Here is a 16,540-nt window from a genome sequence, read left to right on the forward strand (position 1 = left end):
CATATTGTATGTTCTGCTGTATGTTAATTGAAACAGAATCCCTAATTCCTTTACCCCACAGGTAAGTTGTCTTTGTTGATTGGAAACTCAGTCCCAATTAAAAATTAATCAGCCCTTCCCTACAAAAGAAAGGAAGCTGAATAATTTACAAACGTGCTAATGGCATTTCAGTGGATTTCCCACTAATTTGCATCCTCTGCTAATACCACTGCCGTGTCTTGTTAACGGTTTCTGATTTGAAAGAGAATGATAGAGCTGGTAAGCGACTGGTTAAGTATTGGTAGGGGAAACTGAAGGAGGGACAGAAGTCTAATATGGCCATGTGTGTTTTGTCCCACAGTAAACTGGTGATCAACCAGATCATCCCTGAGGATGATGCCATCTACCAGTGCCAGGTAGAGAATGAGCAGGGCTCTGTGCTGTCCATGGCCCGGCTCATAGTGGTGATGTCAGAGGACCGGCCCAGCGCGCCCAGGAACATCCGGGCTGACACTGTATCCAGCTCCGCCATCTTGCTGGCCTGGGAGAGACCACTGTACAACTCAGACAAAGTGATTGCCTACTCTGTGCACTACATGAAGGCTGAAGGTGAGATATGATGGCCAATTCAGGGGAGCCTCTTCTATGTCTTGTACCTTTTCAAGCAGAAACTCTTCTTGATGTTGGCAGGAAATAGTTAATGTCGTATGTATTAGGGCATTCCATATTAATGGCCTTGGTAGCCCCAGGAGTTAACAGTTAACACTGTTTAGAGTCCTGAATGCTCCGCTTCCTCCTTGCCCCCAGAACGGAATGTGGGAGATTGACCATCTGTTGTTAATAGTTGGTTGCTAGGCAGAGGTCAAGGAAAAGGATGACTACTGCACCTAAGAAAGAACAGCAGCTTGCTCTGTACAAACAGGACTGGCCTTCCATAGGCGATCTCAAGCCCTGTGCATTGGTTTTAAAGGTACAGGAACCCCCTACACTAGATGAGATGCTGGATAGACAGGAACCGATCACGAGAATACAAGGGCTGTACTGTAGTCACTAAACCTCAGTCATTGACTGCTGGATCTTTAGCTTTCCTGGGAACCTGTATTGTTGATGAAGAGGCACCAAGAGTCACATTCAAACAATGTAACAGTTCAGCACAAATGTTATCCAGTTCATTCAGGCACTGTTGTTCATCGCCGGCTATGGAATACCATTGTATAGGCCAAATGTACGAATTCCATGCAGCAAAAGAAACACCTGCTAGGCTATGTAAGGATAAGGACGTTAATGGAAGTAAGTTAGAAAATCTGCCCCTTTCTCCTTAAATAACTGGCGTCTGTAAAGGATTTGGTGCACTTGATTAAGATTACGTGAAACATTCTGTCCGGTCTCAGAGAATTGCTGGCCGTTGAGATTGGAGTAGTAGCACCAATGCATTCTGCACCTGAGGTCTCAGATACAGAGCCTTGGCACTAAATGGAGGTTCTAATGAAAGGAGGAACTAATTAGTCTGTGTGTTGGAGTGTGCTAATCCAACAGAGGAGATTCTGTCAAGGCACTGGGACAGCATGAGCTGGACTGGGAGGGAGGCTTTGTGTGTCTTTTCAGGGAGGTTTCCTGGGCCTTTCAGGCCCCTGGACAAGGCCTTTTCTGTTTACTCTCAAGGATCTTGTTTACCAGGTCAGAAATCAGGCTGGACGATTCAATACGTCCTGGCTACAAGTGAGTCTTTTGTGGGACCTTCCTAATCTGTGCTAATTAAACTGCGATTAGGCTCAGCCAGCAATGTGGGAAAATTGAATGCTGGAATTTGGCTTGAGCAATGTTGATGAAATTGTCTATAAAAGGGGAAGGAACCAGTTTGATTGAGTTGACACTTTTTGTATATTGTCCATACTGAATGGACCAGAAGCCCACCGTTAGAGGCAGATGTACAGCGTAACTTTGTAAGAATCAGACAGCTTAGACAAGGAGGTTCCTAAAGCCAAAGTGATTATGTTCTAATTGCTCTGTATACTGAGAGAAATCATTGAATGATGATTATGGAAAGTTATCAAAAGTTGTCTTTGTACTCAGAATGTATGCAAATCTTCATAGACCCTTTTATGATAGGGTCCCCCTTTAGTGCCCTAAAGAGTTTGCATTGAAGGATCAGATCCCCTCTGAACTCCTTGCCTGTACATGCAGCTTACAACTCTGTGGGTGGTAATTGATTAATTGATTAAATGTGTGTCCTTTTCTTCCCTAAAACCAGGCTTGAACAACGAGGAATATCAGGTTGTCATTGGCAACGACACAACCCGGTACATTATTGATGACCTGGAGTCAGTGCGGAACTACACCTTCTACATCGTGGCCTACATGCCCATGGGAGCCAGCCGCATGTCAGACCATGTGTTCCAGCACACCCTGGAGGATGGTGAGGCCTCGTCGTTAGCTCCCACATGCACAAACATACAGTCCACCCTGGCCTTTATCGGGCTGTAACCCAGGGAAACAGAGGTAATGTGCAGCCATAACTGTCACCCCAGGATGAATAAAAACACCCCCAGATGAATAGTAATGAGAATGCTTCATATTGATCCTGTAGTCATTGTGTAAGGTCTTCTATCACTCTAATGGAGGACTCAGAGGATGTTTTCCAGTTTATTTAAACTGTAATGAATAGGCTGTAGAGAGTGTGCAGTACTGTAGGTCCTGTAATGAATCTAGTGGGGCTAACCCCTGGCTGTCTAATTGAGGTCGTCTCTAAGAGGTGCGCCAGAGGAATAGCGGAGTCTAATAAGGAAGGATTAGATGGTGGGCCACTCGGCTAGTTAAACATTAGTCAGGCTGATATTTAGAGATCAGGAATGACCCTCTCTACTATAATCTAACTCCCCACAAGGGCCCTTCACAGTTCACACCACCCCATTAAATGTTTCTGCACTGTGCAACCGTGACCACCACTTATGATCTAGGATAATTACATTTCTTTCATATTCCACAGAAAATAACTGGCCTATTGTCCTTGACTAAGGGAATATCTGTCACATGATTGCATACCAGTCTAAATCAGGTCCCATCTATTTATTGTGTACACTTGCAGACTTACTGAATTGATTTTCCAGTATGACTGAGTGTGATGTACAGTGAGCTGATTTGTATCTCTGGGTTTGTTCATTATAGTCTCAGTAGCTAGCTGTTACTTTAGCAATCGCAGCTCTTCCTTTGGTCCCCACCAAAACATGATACAAAACGACCATAAATATAGACAGAAACACAGTAATGAACAAGTTGGTGACTGTATAAGCCTCAACATGACCACTCTGTCTCCCTCTCCACAGTGCCCCTGCGTGCCCCAGAGCTCAGCCTCACCAGCCGCAGCCCCACAGACATCCAGGTGTCCTGGCAGCCCCTTGCAGCCAAGATAAGCCGCGGTCGGGTGTCGGCCTACCGCTTGTCCTATCGGACCAGCACTGACCAGGCCATCACCCAGCTGGAGCTTCTTGGGGAGAAGACCCAGTATCTCCTGGAGGGCCTGCAGCCCGACACCATCTACCTCCTCCGCATCGCTGCAGCCACTAGCGTGGGCTGGGGGGAACAGTCAGCCTGGACCTCCCACCGCACCCCTAAGGCATCCAGCGTCAAAGGTACTTACACATGCTCCTCAGTAGTAGTGATGAGTTATTGGCTGCTCCCTGATGGTCCGATGCTCCAGGCATTCAGGCATGCACATTATATCTTTTTTTTAAGTTAAACATGTGCTCTGTGTGTCCCAGTCTTATGACTAGGTTGCCGCGTGCACATATGATGCTTGTACAGATGATTACAACTGTATGACTTCTAATCAATTAAAGGCAAAAGACAAACGTAAGCCATAACATGAACCAGAATTTCAACCTTAGAGAATTTCAACCTTGTAAAGCTACCACATCACAGAAATAAACATGTAAGGCCTTACTTCCTGCCTTACTTCCTGCACGGACTTATCATGCACACTAAAACCATCATGCTTTGCAGGCGCACAGTGAGAGCACACTTCCCTCTACACATAGTCAATATAGGAGCAAAGAGGCTGGATTATCTCTGAACCTTTCTTCTTCCCAGTCCTATGCTGAATGTGTGAGAGAGAGCCATGAGAAGAGCTTGCTCTAATAATCTTGTTAAGGCATTGCGTTTGTTACTTCATGACCTTTGGCCCTCTCTGTCAGTAACATCGGAATGGCTTCAGTTATGGGTCATAAAAGAGAGGCCTCTGGGTGGGAGGAAGAATAGTTCTGTTTAGAGCTCCATCTGAGCCTCAGGGGTGGGGGAGGGGACTGCTGCCCTCTCTCGCTCTGTCCTTTTGGAAACAAACAGGATCTTTTCTAGAATTCTGCCAGGATCATGTCGGCTGAATAGGCATTCTGTCAGTAGAACTAAGGACCTGGCTCATCTCTGCTATTGTGTGTTTGTGCCTGGCTGTGTATCTGTGTGTCAGGCTGGGGCATGGTATGGATGTACCTCTGGTTGGGGGCTGCAGGCTGGGAGCCGGTTATTTCCATCAGGTAAAGCAAGTGAGCAGCTGGGTGGAGATCATTCCTGTTTTCAAGGAACAAGACAAGCTACAGAGTCAACTTGCTCCCAGCCTACCACCCTGCATCTCTAACAATTCAATACGTTTTGGTGACTTTGCCCCTATTTATCCAGCAAATTATTTCTGGGAAATCTAAATAAGCATGTTTCTGCCATATTAAATGGTTTACTCTTAATCATTTGGGTATCCCAAACAAACGTGTGCCTGAACAAGTTCTTAATTTGTTTAGGACTAGCTAACCTTTCATAATAAATAGTTATGGACTGTCAATAGTAGCAAGGCTCTGAATGGTATCTGAATATGAAGCAAATTGACCTTTATGAACACATTGGTGTTGGCCATTGGGCTTAAGGTAAAGAAGATCGGGAAGCAGGGGTTGGGTGGGTTTCATATTCTCCCTTGACTTGGTACTATTTCAGATGAGCTGGTTAAAATAAAGACATCTGAATAAAAAATGAATAGTCATGCAGGTTGAACTCTGTATATAAATAGTACACAAAAAGAGAGATTCTGTTTGAACCTTACATCCTCAGAACTGTCCTCAATAAATCAAATTGTATGGGTCACATACACATATTTAGCTGATGTTATTGCAGGTGTAGCGAAATGCTTGTGATAAGAAATAACACACACACAAAAAAATACTGCAAAGTTGCTTAGTAGCTAGAAGAAGAGCTGCCATCTCTTCACAAAACAATTACATTAAATAAATACTCAGATGTGTACTGTGACTCTAACCACAGGTCTCTCTTTATGTCTCCCCAAAGGGACTCTAATCACAGATCTATCTCTCTTCGTGTCTGCCCACAGTGATTCTAACCACAGATCTCTCTCTCTTCATGTCTCCTCAAAGTGACTCTAACCACAGGTCTATCTCTCTTCGTGTCTCCCCACAGTGACTATAACCAAAGATCTATCTCTCTTTGTGTCTCCTCACAGTGCCTCTGGCCCCTGAGCTACAGTTGGAGCCTCTGAACTGCACCACCATCATAGTGCGCTGGCAGCTGGCACCAGGAAACTCTGTCAGCATCCAGGGCTACAGGCTGTTCTACCACGAGGAGAGCCAGGCTGAGAGTTCCCCCATCCAGCTGCGTGTCCAGGACAACAGGCATACCATTGGAGGCCTGGGTGAGTAGACTCCACATAGTACACCCGCCCTATGATCTCACATTGTTGCTGATGACATTTGTCTTGATTTTGGATTTCAATTGCAAGATTAAGAATATGTTCTAGTCAATAGCATGGTTACACAATGAAAGTCCTCCTTAAATTGGATTTGGATCAAGGATGCTCTTAAAAAACATTTTCTGTGTCCTCACCAGGCATGTTTAAGGTCTTTTTAGGATCAGAAAAGCCCATTAGTTTGGCAAGGACAAAGTATTTTCATGTGAGTTGTGGGGGCTCATGTCCAGAGGTCCAGAAAGAAGCCAACCCCCCATGACCTTACGGCCCTGGCCTGGTTTCCAATGTATGTCCCCCCAACAGATTTAGAAATAGCTGCTAGCTGGGACTGAGGAAGGGGTGTTGGGGACATATGCTGGTTTTCTGGCCTCTGGGTCAAATTCATTTTGCCAAGTTGGAGAGTGTGGAAGGAAAGGGAGTCCCACACTACTGCAGTGGACAACTGACCATCTGTGGCCAGAGGAGGTCGGCCAGGTGGCCAGCAGCTGAATTTTGAATCAGGAAGCTCTGGCACTAGACCAGGAGGGGGGGGGGGGTAAATACAGTATGTGTCCCCTTTTACCTTTTTGTTTTCTTGCTACAGTATGTGTTTTGTTTTGTCATGGGGTCTTACTGTGAAGGGGGCGATAAATATGACTGCTGAAACTTCCCCCATTTTGGCACCAGCTGTTGTTTAGAATGACACAAGTAGGTTTTAAAGTGAGTAGGTTTTAAAGTGCTGTACTTTATGAAATATTTGTTGTTTTGAATGGATAATTATTTTTCAATAGAGAGTATTTTTATGAAGCTTGATGTAAAACCTATTGGAGAAATAGAACACATGAAGTCTGGCTTTTTGTGTATATTCTCCTTTTCCTCATGAACCACATTTTCCTCCTGGAATAATGAACATAGTGGACAAACAAGTTGTAGTAATGTGACATAGATAGATATCACCAAAACACACTTACTATGCCTTGGTTTTTCATTAGTTTCTCATTGAAACAGTTTAAATGTGCTTGTTTGATAGAATAGCTGGCAGAGGTGTATTCCAGGCCTGTCTTTAGAGGAGAGGGAAGCTGTTATTGTGGAGCAGATTTATGGTGTGTTTTATGACTGCTGTGAGCAGAGCATTTGGAGGAGAATTCACATCAAAGGCTTTCATTGTGTTAGGCTTTAAGGGCCACAAAAGAGACTTAATTGACCGAGAGTCAACCAAATTCAGCCCCTCACCACTGGTAGCTGAGCTTTTCTGTAAATACATATCCAGGGAATGTGACTTGTAGTATGAGATGTTGAAGAGAAGTATACATCTCATTTATCTTCCCAAAGGTTTCCCCCCTCAAGGAAGAGACTTCCTGTTGGAGAGGAGACACAGCAGTTTAATTTGTCACGTATTACTGTCAGTGTCAGATAGGTTTTAGGTGCGATTTCAGTGCCTGCCCATGGCACCACATTTTTACAACGTTGATTTCAGTAAGTGGTGTGTTAAACAGAGAGACAGCTTCAGATAAAAATACTGACTTGACTCAGTTTTTCCTTCGGATATATGCTTTGGTCAGTTTGGTGTGACCTTGATAATAAACCAATACGAGAAGTGTAACATTAAGTCATTTTTTATTTTCGTGGAGGTGACCCACATTTCCAAACAGGGTATTTTAATTCAAACGGGGTGTTCTTATCAATTTGGGTCTGCTTTAATGCCCATGTTTGCCCATAATTGAGTAGTCCCTGTCTCGATTTGACCTTCCAAGGACAGAACAGCAGTGGAAAGGGCATTTCCCTATTGATTTTCTTCAATGTTGTTTGAGTGACAAACCATGACTTATGTCCTTTAATAAACTATACATATTGTGCCCGGTAGGACATTGTTTTCTTACTGACTTTTAATCAGTCTACTTACTATTGAATTGATGAAGTGTTTTTCCATTAGAAAACACTCTGGATTCGTCTAATAACAAGATTATTTAACCTCCATGGCATATCTGAAGTAGAGAGCAAAATGGAGCTTCAATTAAAATGTTAATTGGATTTTATCCAGGATAAAGGATTACGCTGTAATGTCTCTGATAGTAATGCAATTAACAGAGGATTTAACTTTAACTCTTTACTTCACCCAAGGACACTTGTGACTTGTGACAGTCACACGGGTTTGGAAACCACAACCACACACAGACTAGAGAATGTGTTCGATCAGTCAGGGATTATGAACAACACCAATCTCACTGAGTGACTTGATAAGTATTTCAGATCCCTGGGACCTAAATTCACTTAGCTTTGATGTGGTAAAGACAACAAGCCAACCGTTACTGTATCATTGAGTCAATGTTGCTCTAAAGTGCACAAATAACATACCTCAGAAAAAAAGAAAAAGACATGAACATGGTTGAGTTCTAAATGTGTAGTAGAAACAGACCAGCTCTGCTCTGGCTACTAAATTATCTCTTAAGACCATTCCACATGACTGAAAGGGCTCTCTAAGTTAGGAATGTGAGAGGTTGTAGCTCAGTGTATAAAAGACATGGTGTTGAAATACTGAGGTCCCATTCATGTTTATTCTTCCTGTGGCATAGTCACGGTTGAAATACCTCCCATACCTGTTGGCACCAGGACTGGGTGTACGGTAGTAGATTTATCTCATAGCTTGGGGCCACCTTGCCCATCGTGGAGTGGTCTTTTCTCTGGGAAAACATTAGTTATTGCATGCCTGGTGTCAGATAAAAGATAGATGGGTATTAGTGAGCCCACTACATCAATAAACTGTGTTTGCCTGTGTGTGTGTGTCAGAGGGAGATATACGCTCCCCCTGTGGTATATGCTGCTTTGTGGATCAGTGTGGGAGTTGACATTTATAGCCCTGGCTCAGACCCTTCTTGCTGTGGCATGGGGGGCCATTCTCAGGGCAGAACAAAGCCTTAGGGGCCTGCAGGATCTGTAAAACGGCTGTAAAAAAAATCAGGTGACCACAAACAGCTCAAGAATTTCCCCACAAATACAAACTGGCATCATAATTTATGGGGAGAGAAAAGCCTTGCAAGATTAACCCAACAGGCATGACGGGAAAATGAACCAGCTTCACTTTGGTGCATCTTTACACAATGACAGTAAGGGTTAGGCAGATTGTGTATTATTCTGAGGAAATTAGTTATGAACTTTTCTCAAGCAAAGTGAGTAAGGCACAACAAGTTTGAGTGGTTAGTTTTTGTGATACCTAACAAGAAACATTTGGCCTTGAATCCACACACAGGGTGATTATTGCCCATTTTATATGTGGCAACTGAAGCATATCTTATCTTTGTGAGGGATTTGGTATTGTTGAATGAACCAGGGCTAACACACATTTCCTTTTGACCAGGGTTTATTGTGAGTGGCGGTTAGTGCAAGCATGGTTGACTCCATACAGAGGGGGAGGTTTGTGTGGACACCTCTTATCTTCAACCATGGAGATCCCTGATAACCTTACCCAAACCATGTGTATTACTCACTGATTTTAAAATGAACACTTCAATACATTTCCATGAAGTAAAATTCCATATTTTCTCCTAAATTGCTTACAGAAAACTTTTGCAAGTTCTGAATTTGTTCAGTTTTCTGAATTTATACAGAAAACAAAGTATAAACTTACGTCACTCCTATGTTTCAAAGAGCAGTTAAGCTGAACAATTGAGCTTGCCATATCTAATCATACTTTCATTATATCGGCTATGAAATTGCCCATTGAAGAGTTCTGCTCTCTCGCTTTACCATTTCCTCCTATTGACACTATTTACCGTCACCTATTTAGTGACTTTTTATTTTTTGTCTCTTGGTGTTTTTCCCCCCTTTTCTGCACAGTTCCCCTGCTTGACCCTCCCCCCTAAGAGCAGTTTCCACAACCCTTCCTTTGGCAGGATTTAGCTTGCCCAGATTCCATGTCAAAGGTCATGGCCCAGATGTCAAAGCCCGCTCTCGCAGCCCCTCTCCTGCATAATTACTGCAGGCCCATTGTGCTGTGGGGCTGGGCAGGGTTGGAACTGTGAGACCCTGACTGCTCCTCTTCAGAGAATGGGGCCGAACAAAAGCCCCTGGGACTGTCCAAAGCCCGGCCAGCCTGTCTGTGGACACCAGAGTGGACATGGGACAGGAGGGACAGAAGAGAGCTATGCTAGTGTATACTAATTCATTGTCTTTTCCTAGAGAAAGTAAAGATATATGAACCTCACAAATATGTGCAATTATTTTCCTATCGTTATTTTTTTTAATAACTCATTAGCATAACTAAATGTTTTCTGTAGCAAATGACTACAGTAGCCTAGTCATTGACCTATCTATAATGTAGAAATATAAAGAGAGAAGCTTCATATTTTTATGCAATCATATTATCAGTAACATTTCCTTTGACCCTATTCTAAGTTGTTGTATCTAATCTTTAGAGGATACCACATAGATTTTAAGACACTTTGAAGTATTTTTTCTCCCCTCCTGCAAGTCACTTCTTTATCTTTCCCACTTAAGGCTTAGGGACCAGAGAAAGGGCACAGATTCTGAGGGAGAAAAAAAGAGGCTCAACTCGTATTCTACACCCATGACCTCAGATTCCTTCTGAGTTTTATCTATGCCTGACCTGCTGGCTCCATTGAAGCTCCGCAGGGCTAGGGGTCTTAGTGGCTCAAACCACACCCCTCGGACTCTCCTCTTGCCCATCCCCCTGCCTCCCATAGCCCTGACTCCACCCCCTGAACCATCCCATAGCCTCAAGGCTCTCAGACCGATCCTAGAAAAAACACAGTTGTTTTAGAGCATAGTAAACATGATGAGATGGTTGTTCAACAAAGTGGTTGGATTTTTCACAGTGACTGTAATTGCTTTTTGAAATGTTCAACTCTTTTGAAGATATAGAGCCTGCTCATCATTACAACATATATTTTCACACACATGCAGTGAATATGATCCTCTAGCAGTTTGTCAGATGATCAACATGGGTTACCCTTGGGTTTAGATAATCTAATTTAAGGTTTCCAAAACTCGGTCCTGGGGCCCCTCCTGGGTGCACGTTTTGGTTTTGCCCTAGCACTACACAGTCGATTCAAATAATCAAAGCTTGATGTTAAGTTGGAATCAGCTGTGTTTAAATTGTTTTTATTTAACCTGTAACCAGGTAGGCCAGTTGAGAACAAGTTCTCATTTACAACTGTGTAGTGCTAGAGCAAAAAAACAAACGGGGGGCAGGTCCAAGTTTGGGAAACCCTGATCTAACTGACTACCTTTTATTTGTCTCTGAGACATGATCACAGAAACTGTTAGTAACGTAGAACTCATAAATGACTGCTTCGGTGACTAGAACTGAGGATAGGCATGACTTCAGTTTGTATCCACACTCCTGTGCTCCTCTCAACATATGCGTCCTGGAGCACAACCTAGTGGTCATGTTCTTCACTGCATTACTGTTCCATGGCAAAAGGGAAGGGGGATACCTAGTCAGTTGTACAACTGAATGCATTCAACTGAAATGTGTCTTCCGCATTTAACCCAACCCCTCTGAATCAGAGCGGTGTGGACGGCTGCCTTAATCGACATCCACGTCTTTGGCGCCTGGGTAACAGTGGGTTAACTGCCTTGCTCAGGGACAGAACGACAGATTTTTACCTTGTCAGCTTTGTGATTCGATCCAGCAAACTTTTGGTTACTGGTGCTCACTATTCCACTGATACTAGTTATGTTATTAGTACCTGTACAACTTCTCATGAAGTACTGCGATCTAGCTGTATAATTCTGTAAAGCATAGATGATGTTCTTCTATACAGCCTACTACACTTACCCCCACTCTTCGGTTGGATAATGATGTGTCATCCCACAGCCTCTTACGTAGGCAGGCCTATGATGTGCTGTAAGATCTCATGTAAGGCCATGCAGCACTTCAGTTTCCTCTAGACTAGACTGTATTTCAGTGCTGTTTCGACAACTGATGACTGAAATGCAAATCAATATGTCCCAGTGTTTTCAAAATAAACGTATTGAATTAACACTCACAGATTGAAGCTAATTTGGTTAGATTCCTCTGCTTACTCTGTGTGTAATGATGGGTGACATACTTTGAAATATTGAAGAACCTTGGAATTCCTAGGAGGCAGTAAGTCATTTGTTTGATAGATCCTCAGCTATTTCAGCAAGGTCCTCATGGTTGCAGCAGGAGCTTCCTGTAATTACCTGTGTAATGATATTTTAATACACTGCAGCCGGTTCACCCAATACAGCTATACTCTAGCTCAACCAATTTACCTGGAATGAGTTATACTATTGTTACGCACAAGACAGGGTAATAACACATTAATATGATGAATTATTACCTTTCCAACCCTATCCTCCTTATCTGAATATGTCATGCAGTAACCTGGTTATTCCAGGATGACAAGAGATCGTAGTCTAGGAGACAAATTAACCAATCAATGCCGATATGAAGTGAAACATTTGGATAGTGTTTGGCCTGAACATTTGATCAGTGGCCTGTTGGGTACAGAGAGCACATTTAACTTAGCAGCGTTTGTTCTACCTGGGGTCTGTTATGCCACTGACTCTGGCCATGTGATTGACCGCTCTGTCTTTCCTAGGGAGGGCATTGTCCTGTGGTTTAACCTCCCCCACCCTGGAGCTGAATAGGACTGCCCACTGGCCAGCAGCCCTGGGTAGGGCATGACATATTCTCTCCTACTCTCCCTGAAAAGGCAGAGTGATGGATAGAGGAGGCCCTCTATTGTGTGCCTCAGTGCCCTGAGCAGGGCAGGAACTGACCTAGGGACTGGCCTCCCAGCACTCAGCATCTGTCACAGAGCTCCACAGCCAAACCACACTGACCTCTCAGCCATGCTCTTTCAGATCCAGCACCCTCACAGCCCACTTGTTGGATAAATCACACAGCCTCTGGTTCAGTGTAATGCCCCCCAGTGGACAGATATGCTCACTTCCACTGTAAGGTCACATTGGTCAATTTGAGGTGAAAGTCTATATGATGTATGCAAAAAAGTATATTACACCCATAGGTCTACAGTGAAAGATATGTACATGCTGTTATTTTTAGACCCAAGAAAGAAGTACCATGTGAAGCTCCTGGCGTTCAGTTTCATAGGCGATGGCTACCAGGCAGACCAGACTATCAGCACCCCTGGATGTGTCTGTAAGTTATTCACATAAAGCAAGCAACCATTGTCTATTGAGATAGATGATAGTTATCAATCCTTCGACGCATGAGTACCTCTAACATAATTTTTTTTCTGTGTGCATCAGCGGTTCGTGATCGTATGGTGCCCCCTCCGCCACCCCCTCACCACGTGTATGCCAAGGCCAACAGCTCGTCTGCCGTATTCCTCCACTGGGGGCGTCCAGCCTTCACCTCCAGCCAGATCGTCAACTACACCATCCGCTGTAACCCTGTGGGCCTTCAGAACGCCTCCCTGGTACTCTACCTGCAGACGTGAGTGTCCTATATAATACCTTCCTCTTCATACCCCATAGCACATAGTCATTTAACTGGATAGAGGGCACTTAGTATGGTCATAAAACTCAGGGTAGCACTTAGTACGGATTTAAGAATGTGCAGGTCAATTGCCAAAGTATTGGATCTGATTAATAATCTCCATATACAGTATATGTTCTAAATCCATTTTGATCATTGTGGTTCTCCTCTACAGTGCTGAGAAGAACATCCTGGTCCCGGACTTAGAGCCCAACACCAGGTATGAGTTTGCTGTCCGCCTGCACCTTGACCAACTGTCCAGCCCCTGGAGCCCTGTGGTCTACCAGAGCACTCTGCCTGAAGGTGAGCACCAACATGGCTTCATACAGCAGCACATGCTGTATAGATTAATAGAATATTCTCTCACCCTTTTTGGGCTCCGATGGTATTTCCTAGCCTACTGAAATAGAATACTTACTGGAATTATTGTGCTTGTCTTAAAAATCTCCCCAGGACTCTCGCAGTCACGTATCCATAAGGCTCTGCATTCTGCAAACAAATCACAAATAGAGCGCAACCACTTGACAGAGCCTTGCCAATGAGCTCTCATTTTCCCTCTAATGGGGTTTTGCTCTTGAAAGGATTAAAAAGAGACACACAGGAGCAAATTCATTGAACTGCACAGTAGTCTATATGCTCTCTCTCACTGCATTATTACACATATCTACACATCTCTAGGGAAAGGGATCATAAGCAAGGGCCATAGCTTGTGAGATGTAGTTATCCTTTTGAGTGACATCAAAGAACCTTCTCTGATTAAAATTTCACGCTTTGGTCTAGGTCCTGGTTCAGACATACATTTTCAGTATTCCTCAAAACTCATTACCAGTTACAAAGAGCATTTTTTTTATGGCAGATGTACATATTCATCAGTGATTTAGCCTCAGGGTTAAAACTGGTATTTCTTCTTCCCCAGCACCTACTCTGCCACCGTCAGGTGTGAAAGTGACTCTGATAGAGGACGACACAGCGCTGGTGTCATGGAAACTTCCAGATGAGCCCAACTTGGCGGTGACACGTTTTACCATCTTCTATGCTTCCAGGAAGGCCTGGGTAGCTGGAGAGTGGAAGGTGCTGCAGAGGGAAGGTGAGTGAAAGAGAGCGAGAGAGAGAGGCTGCAGGCTAAACTGGGCTGCAAAGACAGAGCCCTGCCCCAGCTCCACACCATACAGGACATTGGAAATCAACAAATGTCATCCTCTGATCCATTTCTGTATTTGTCACTAGTCCTTGTGATCTCAGGTTGTTCTTAGATAACCCCCTCCTGTTGTCTTACCAATCAAAGGATGGATTATATACTTGGAGCTTTGATCTAGCACTGGGGGGGTAGGATCTGTCTTTTTGGCTTTAGGTCCAATATTCTCATTCTCCTCTTTTATGTGAGTGAAGAAAGGACTTCAATCACTCAAGATTGTAATCATTCAACCTGAAACACACTGGTCAAGAGTGCTGTAGTTACTATGGACTACTACCATATAGTTAATGTGGCCATAGCAGCACACACATATGTTTTGTGTACCCAAAGGCCTGACGTGTGGCAGTAAGTATTACTGGAGTGTCCAGCTCCTGGGTAAAAACACAGATTCTGGGTAGCATAGGCGTAATTGAGAGCAGATGACTCCAGGAAATGTGAGGCATCTGATCTTTCCTTTCTAAGCCACAGGTGAGGGGGTCAAAAGTGAGGCTGTTCACAAAGCCATCCTGCCTTTCCCCAGCCCCCCACCACTGGATATCAACCCTGTCGCCCCAACCGTTACTGCAGGGGAGCTGGGTGGTATTGGGGGGTTAGAGCCCTCTGATCCCTGACCCTCTGTCCTTTGCCTGACAATCTGGTCACAAATATCCCCTCATATGCCTCAGGTTTTTTTCCACTGAGTTGTAAAACCCCTGTTCTTCATGGGTCAGTTGAAAATGGGAGAGAGGAGCAAACAAAATCAGGCCTGACATATTTCCTCTAGTTCATTTATTTAGAGATGAATTTGAACAGCTATATTTATTACCACGTGGTGAATGACAACACTGCAGCGTGTTAAAACAATATTCACATTTCCATGTCCTTTTATTGCTGAGGCTCAAATGGGTTGACATAGGTCACAAATCACATATTTCTCGGTGATAGGGAGCATCACCATGGCTCTACTGGAGAACCTACAGCCGGGGAACATCTACCTGGTCAAGGTGTCTGCGTCCAACGATATGGGAGACGGGCCATTTTCACACACCGTGGAACTGGCCGTGCAGAGCGATGGCTCCACCTCCGGTCACAACCCCAGGCGCTCCCATGGCTCAGCTACAGGTTAGTGACGAATGTGGTGCATACTTGTTCTTTCTTTCATTGACTTTCATGACAGGATTCCTCTTGTTGTCGTCACTTGACCTACTAGATGTAACTCAAATTCAATAGCTTGGCCTGCAGCCTTGGTCTCCTGCTAAATTATTTACACTGTAGTACATCTCTGTGAATGTCAGGGGAGGTGATTGCCAGCTGTATTGATTTTGATACACAGTGTGGAGATGTAGTACCCACACAGACTCTAGATAGGAGTGTATGTCTCCTGTGGCTGTCTACTCACTTGTGACAACTGTCTTGCAGTGTTCTCTAGTGGTTTCTACCACCTTGACCAGAAGTCAATGACAGGGATCATCGTGGGGGTTTGCATTGCACTGATCTGCATCATCATCTGTGCCTTCATCCTTGTCTGCAGAGGCAAAAACAGGTAACCATTTTAACAGATTTAGTGTGTTGTTGTTACTTGATATGGGATTACTTTTCTGACTGCCCAGTTGGTTTGGATAGAACCTCTGTTGTTATTTCTATATTAATATTGTATGATTGTTTGACAGGAAATCGTCAGCTACTAAAGCCATCAGGCAGGAGGCTGGTCAGGTCCCCTCTGCTTCGGCCCACCTGGGCTCTGAGGGCCAGGCTGAGAATGCTGATGTTATGGTGCCAATGATGAGAGCAGACCACTTCATTGATGCCAAGGTAAGGGGATATGGCTCTATTACGCCCTTCCTTTCCTCTAACATTATGTCTCCAAAGTACATGGAAAATAACCAATGTAGACAGATTCAGAGCATTGCAAATTTTATTTAATTTCCAGGGGGGAACAAATCTGATCATCAATAGCCTCGGACCAGTTTATCCAATCACTGAGAAGAGAAATAAGTGGTTTTCCTTCATTAATCAGAAAAAAATGAATGCTAAGAAAAGCCAGGTAAGAAAGATAAAACAAAAGTGTTCAAGTAAAATAACATTACTTAAATATAACATAATCGGAGGTGAGACCAGCTAGATATTCCTCCCTTTATCCATTTTAATTCCCTTCTTTGTTCTCCCTTTCTTACTTACTCAG

The 16,540-nt window shown here is 43.9% G+C and overlaps 1 protein-coding gene across 1 annotated transcript in view; it reads left to right on the forward strand.

The window, feature by feature from the left end:
- The window catches only part of LOC115112285 (protogenin A-like), a 45,770-nt gene that overhangs the window by 25,402 nt on the left and 3,828 nt on the right, over nt 1-16,540 (forward strand). The window contains exons 7-18 of the mRNA XM_029639242.1: nt 341-588; nt 2,231-2,395; nt 3,303-3,608; nt 5,474-5,662; nt 12,750-12,845; nt 12,956-13,142; nt 13,360-13,487; nt 14,101-14,271; nt 15,304-15,480; nt 15,778-15,901; nt 16,029-16,170; nt 16,289-16,402. Of these exons, the coding sequence (XP_029495102.1) occupies nt 341-588; nt 2,231-2,395; nt 3,303-3,608; nt 5,474-5,662; nt 12,750-12,845; nt 12,956-13,142; nt 13,360-13,487; nt 14,101-14,271; nt 15,304-15,480; nt 15,778-15,901; nt 16,029-16,170; nt 16,289-16,402 (2,047 nt within the window). The remainder of the gene's footprint in view (nt 1-340; nt 589-2,230; nt 2,396-3,302; nt 3,609-5,473; nt 5,663-12,749; nt 12,846-12,955; nt 13,143-13,359; nt 13,488-14,100; nt 14,272-15,303; nt 15,481-15,777; nt 15,902-16,028; nt 16,171-16,288; nt 16,403-16,540) is intronic.

Source organism: Oncorhynchus nerka, linkage group LG27 (genome assembly GCF_034236695.1).
Source record: "Oncorhynchus nerka isolate Pitt River linkage group LG27, Oner_Uvic_2.0, whole genome shotgun sequence".
Lineage (NCBI taxonomy): Eukaryota > Metazoa > Chordata > Actinopteri > Salmoniformes > Salmonidae > Oncorhynchus > Oncorhynchus nerka.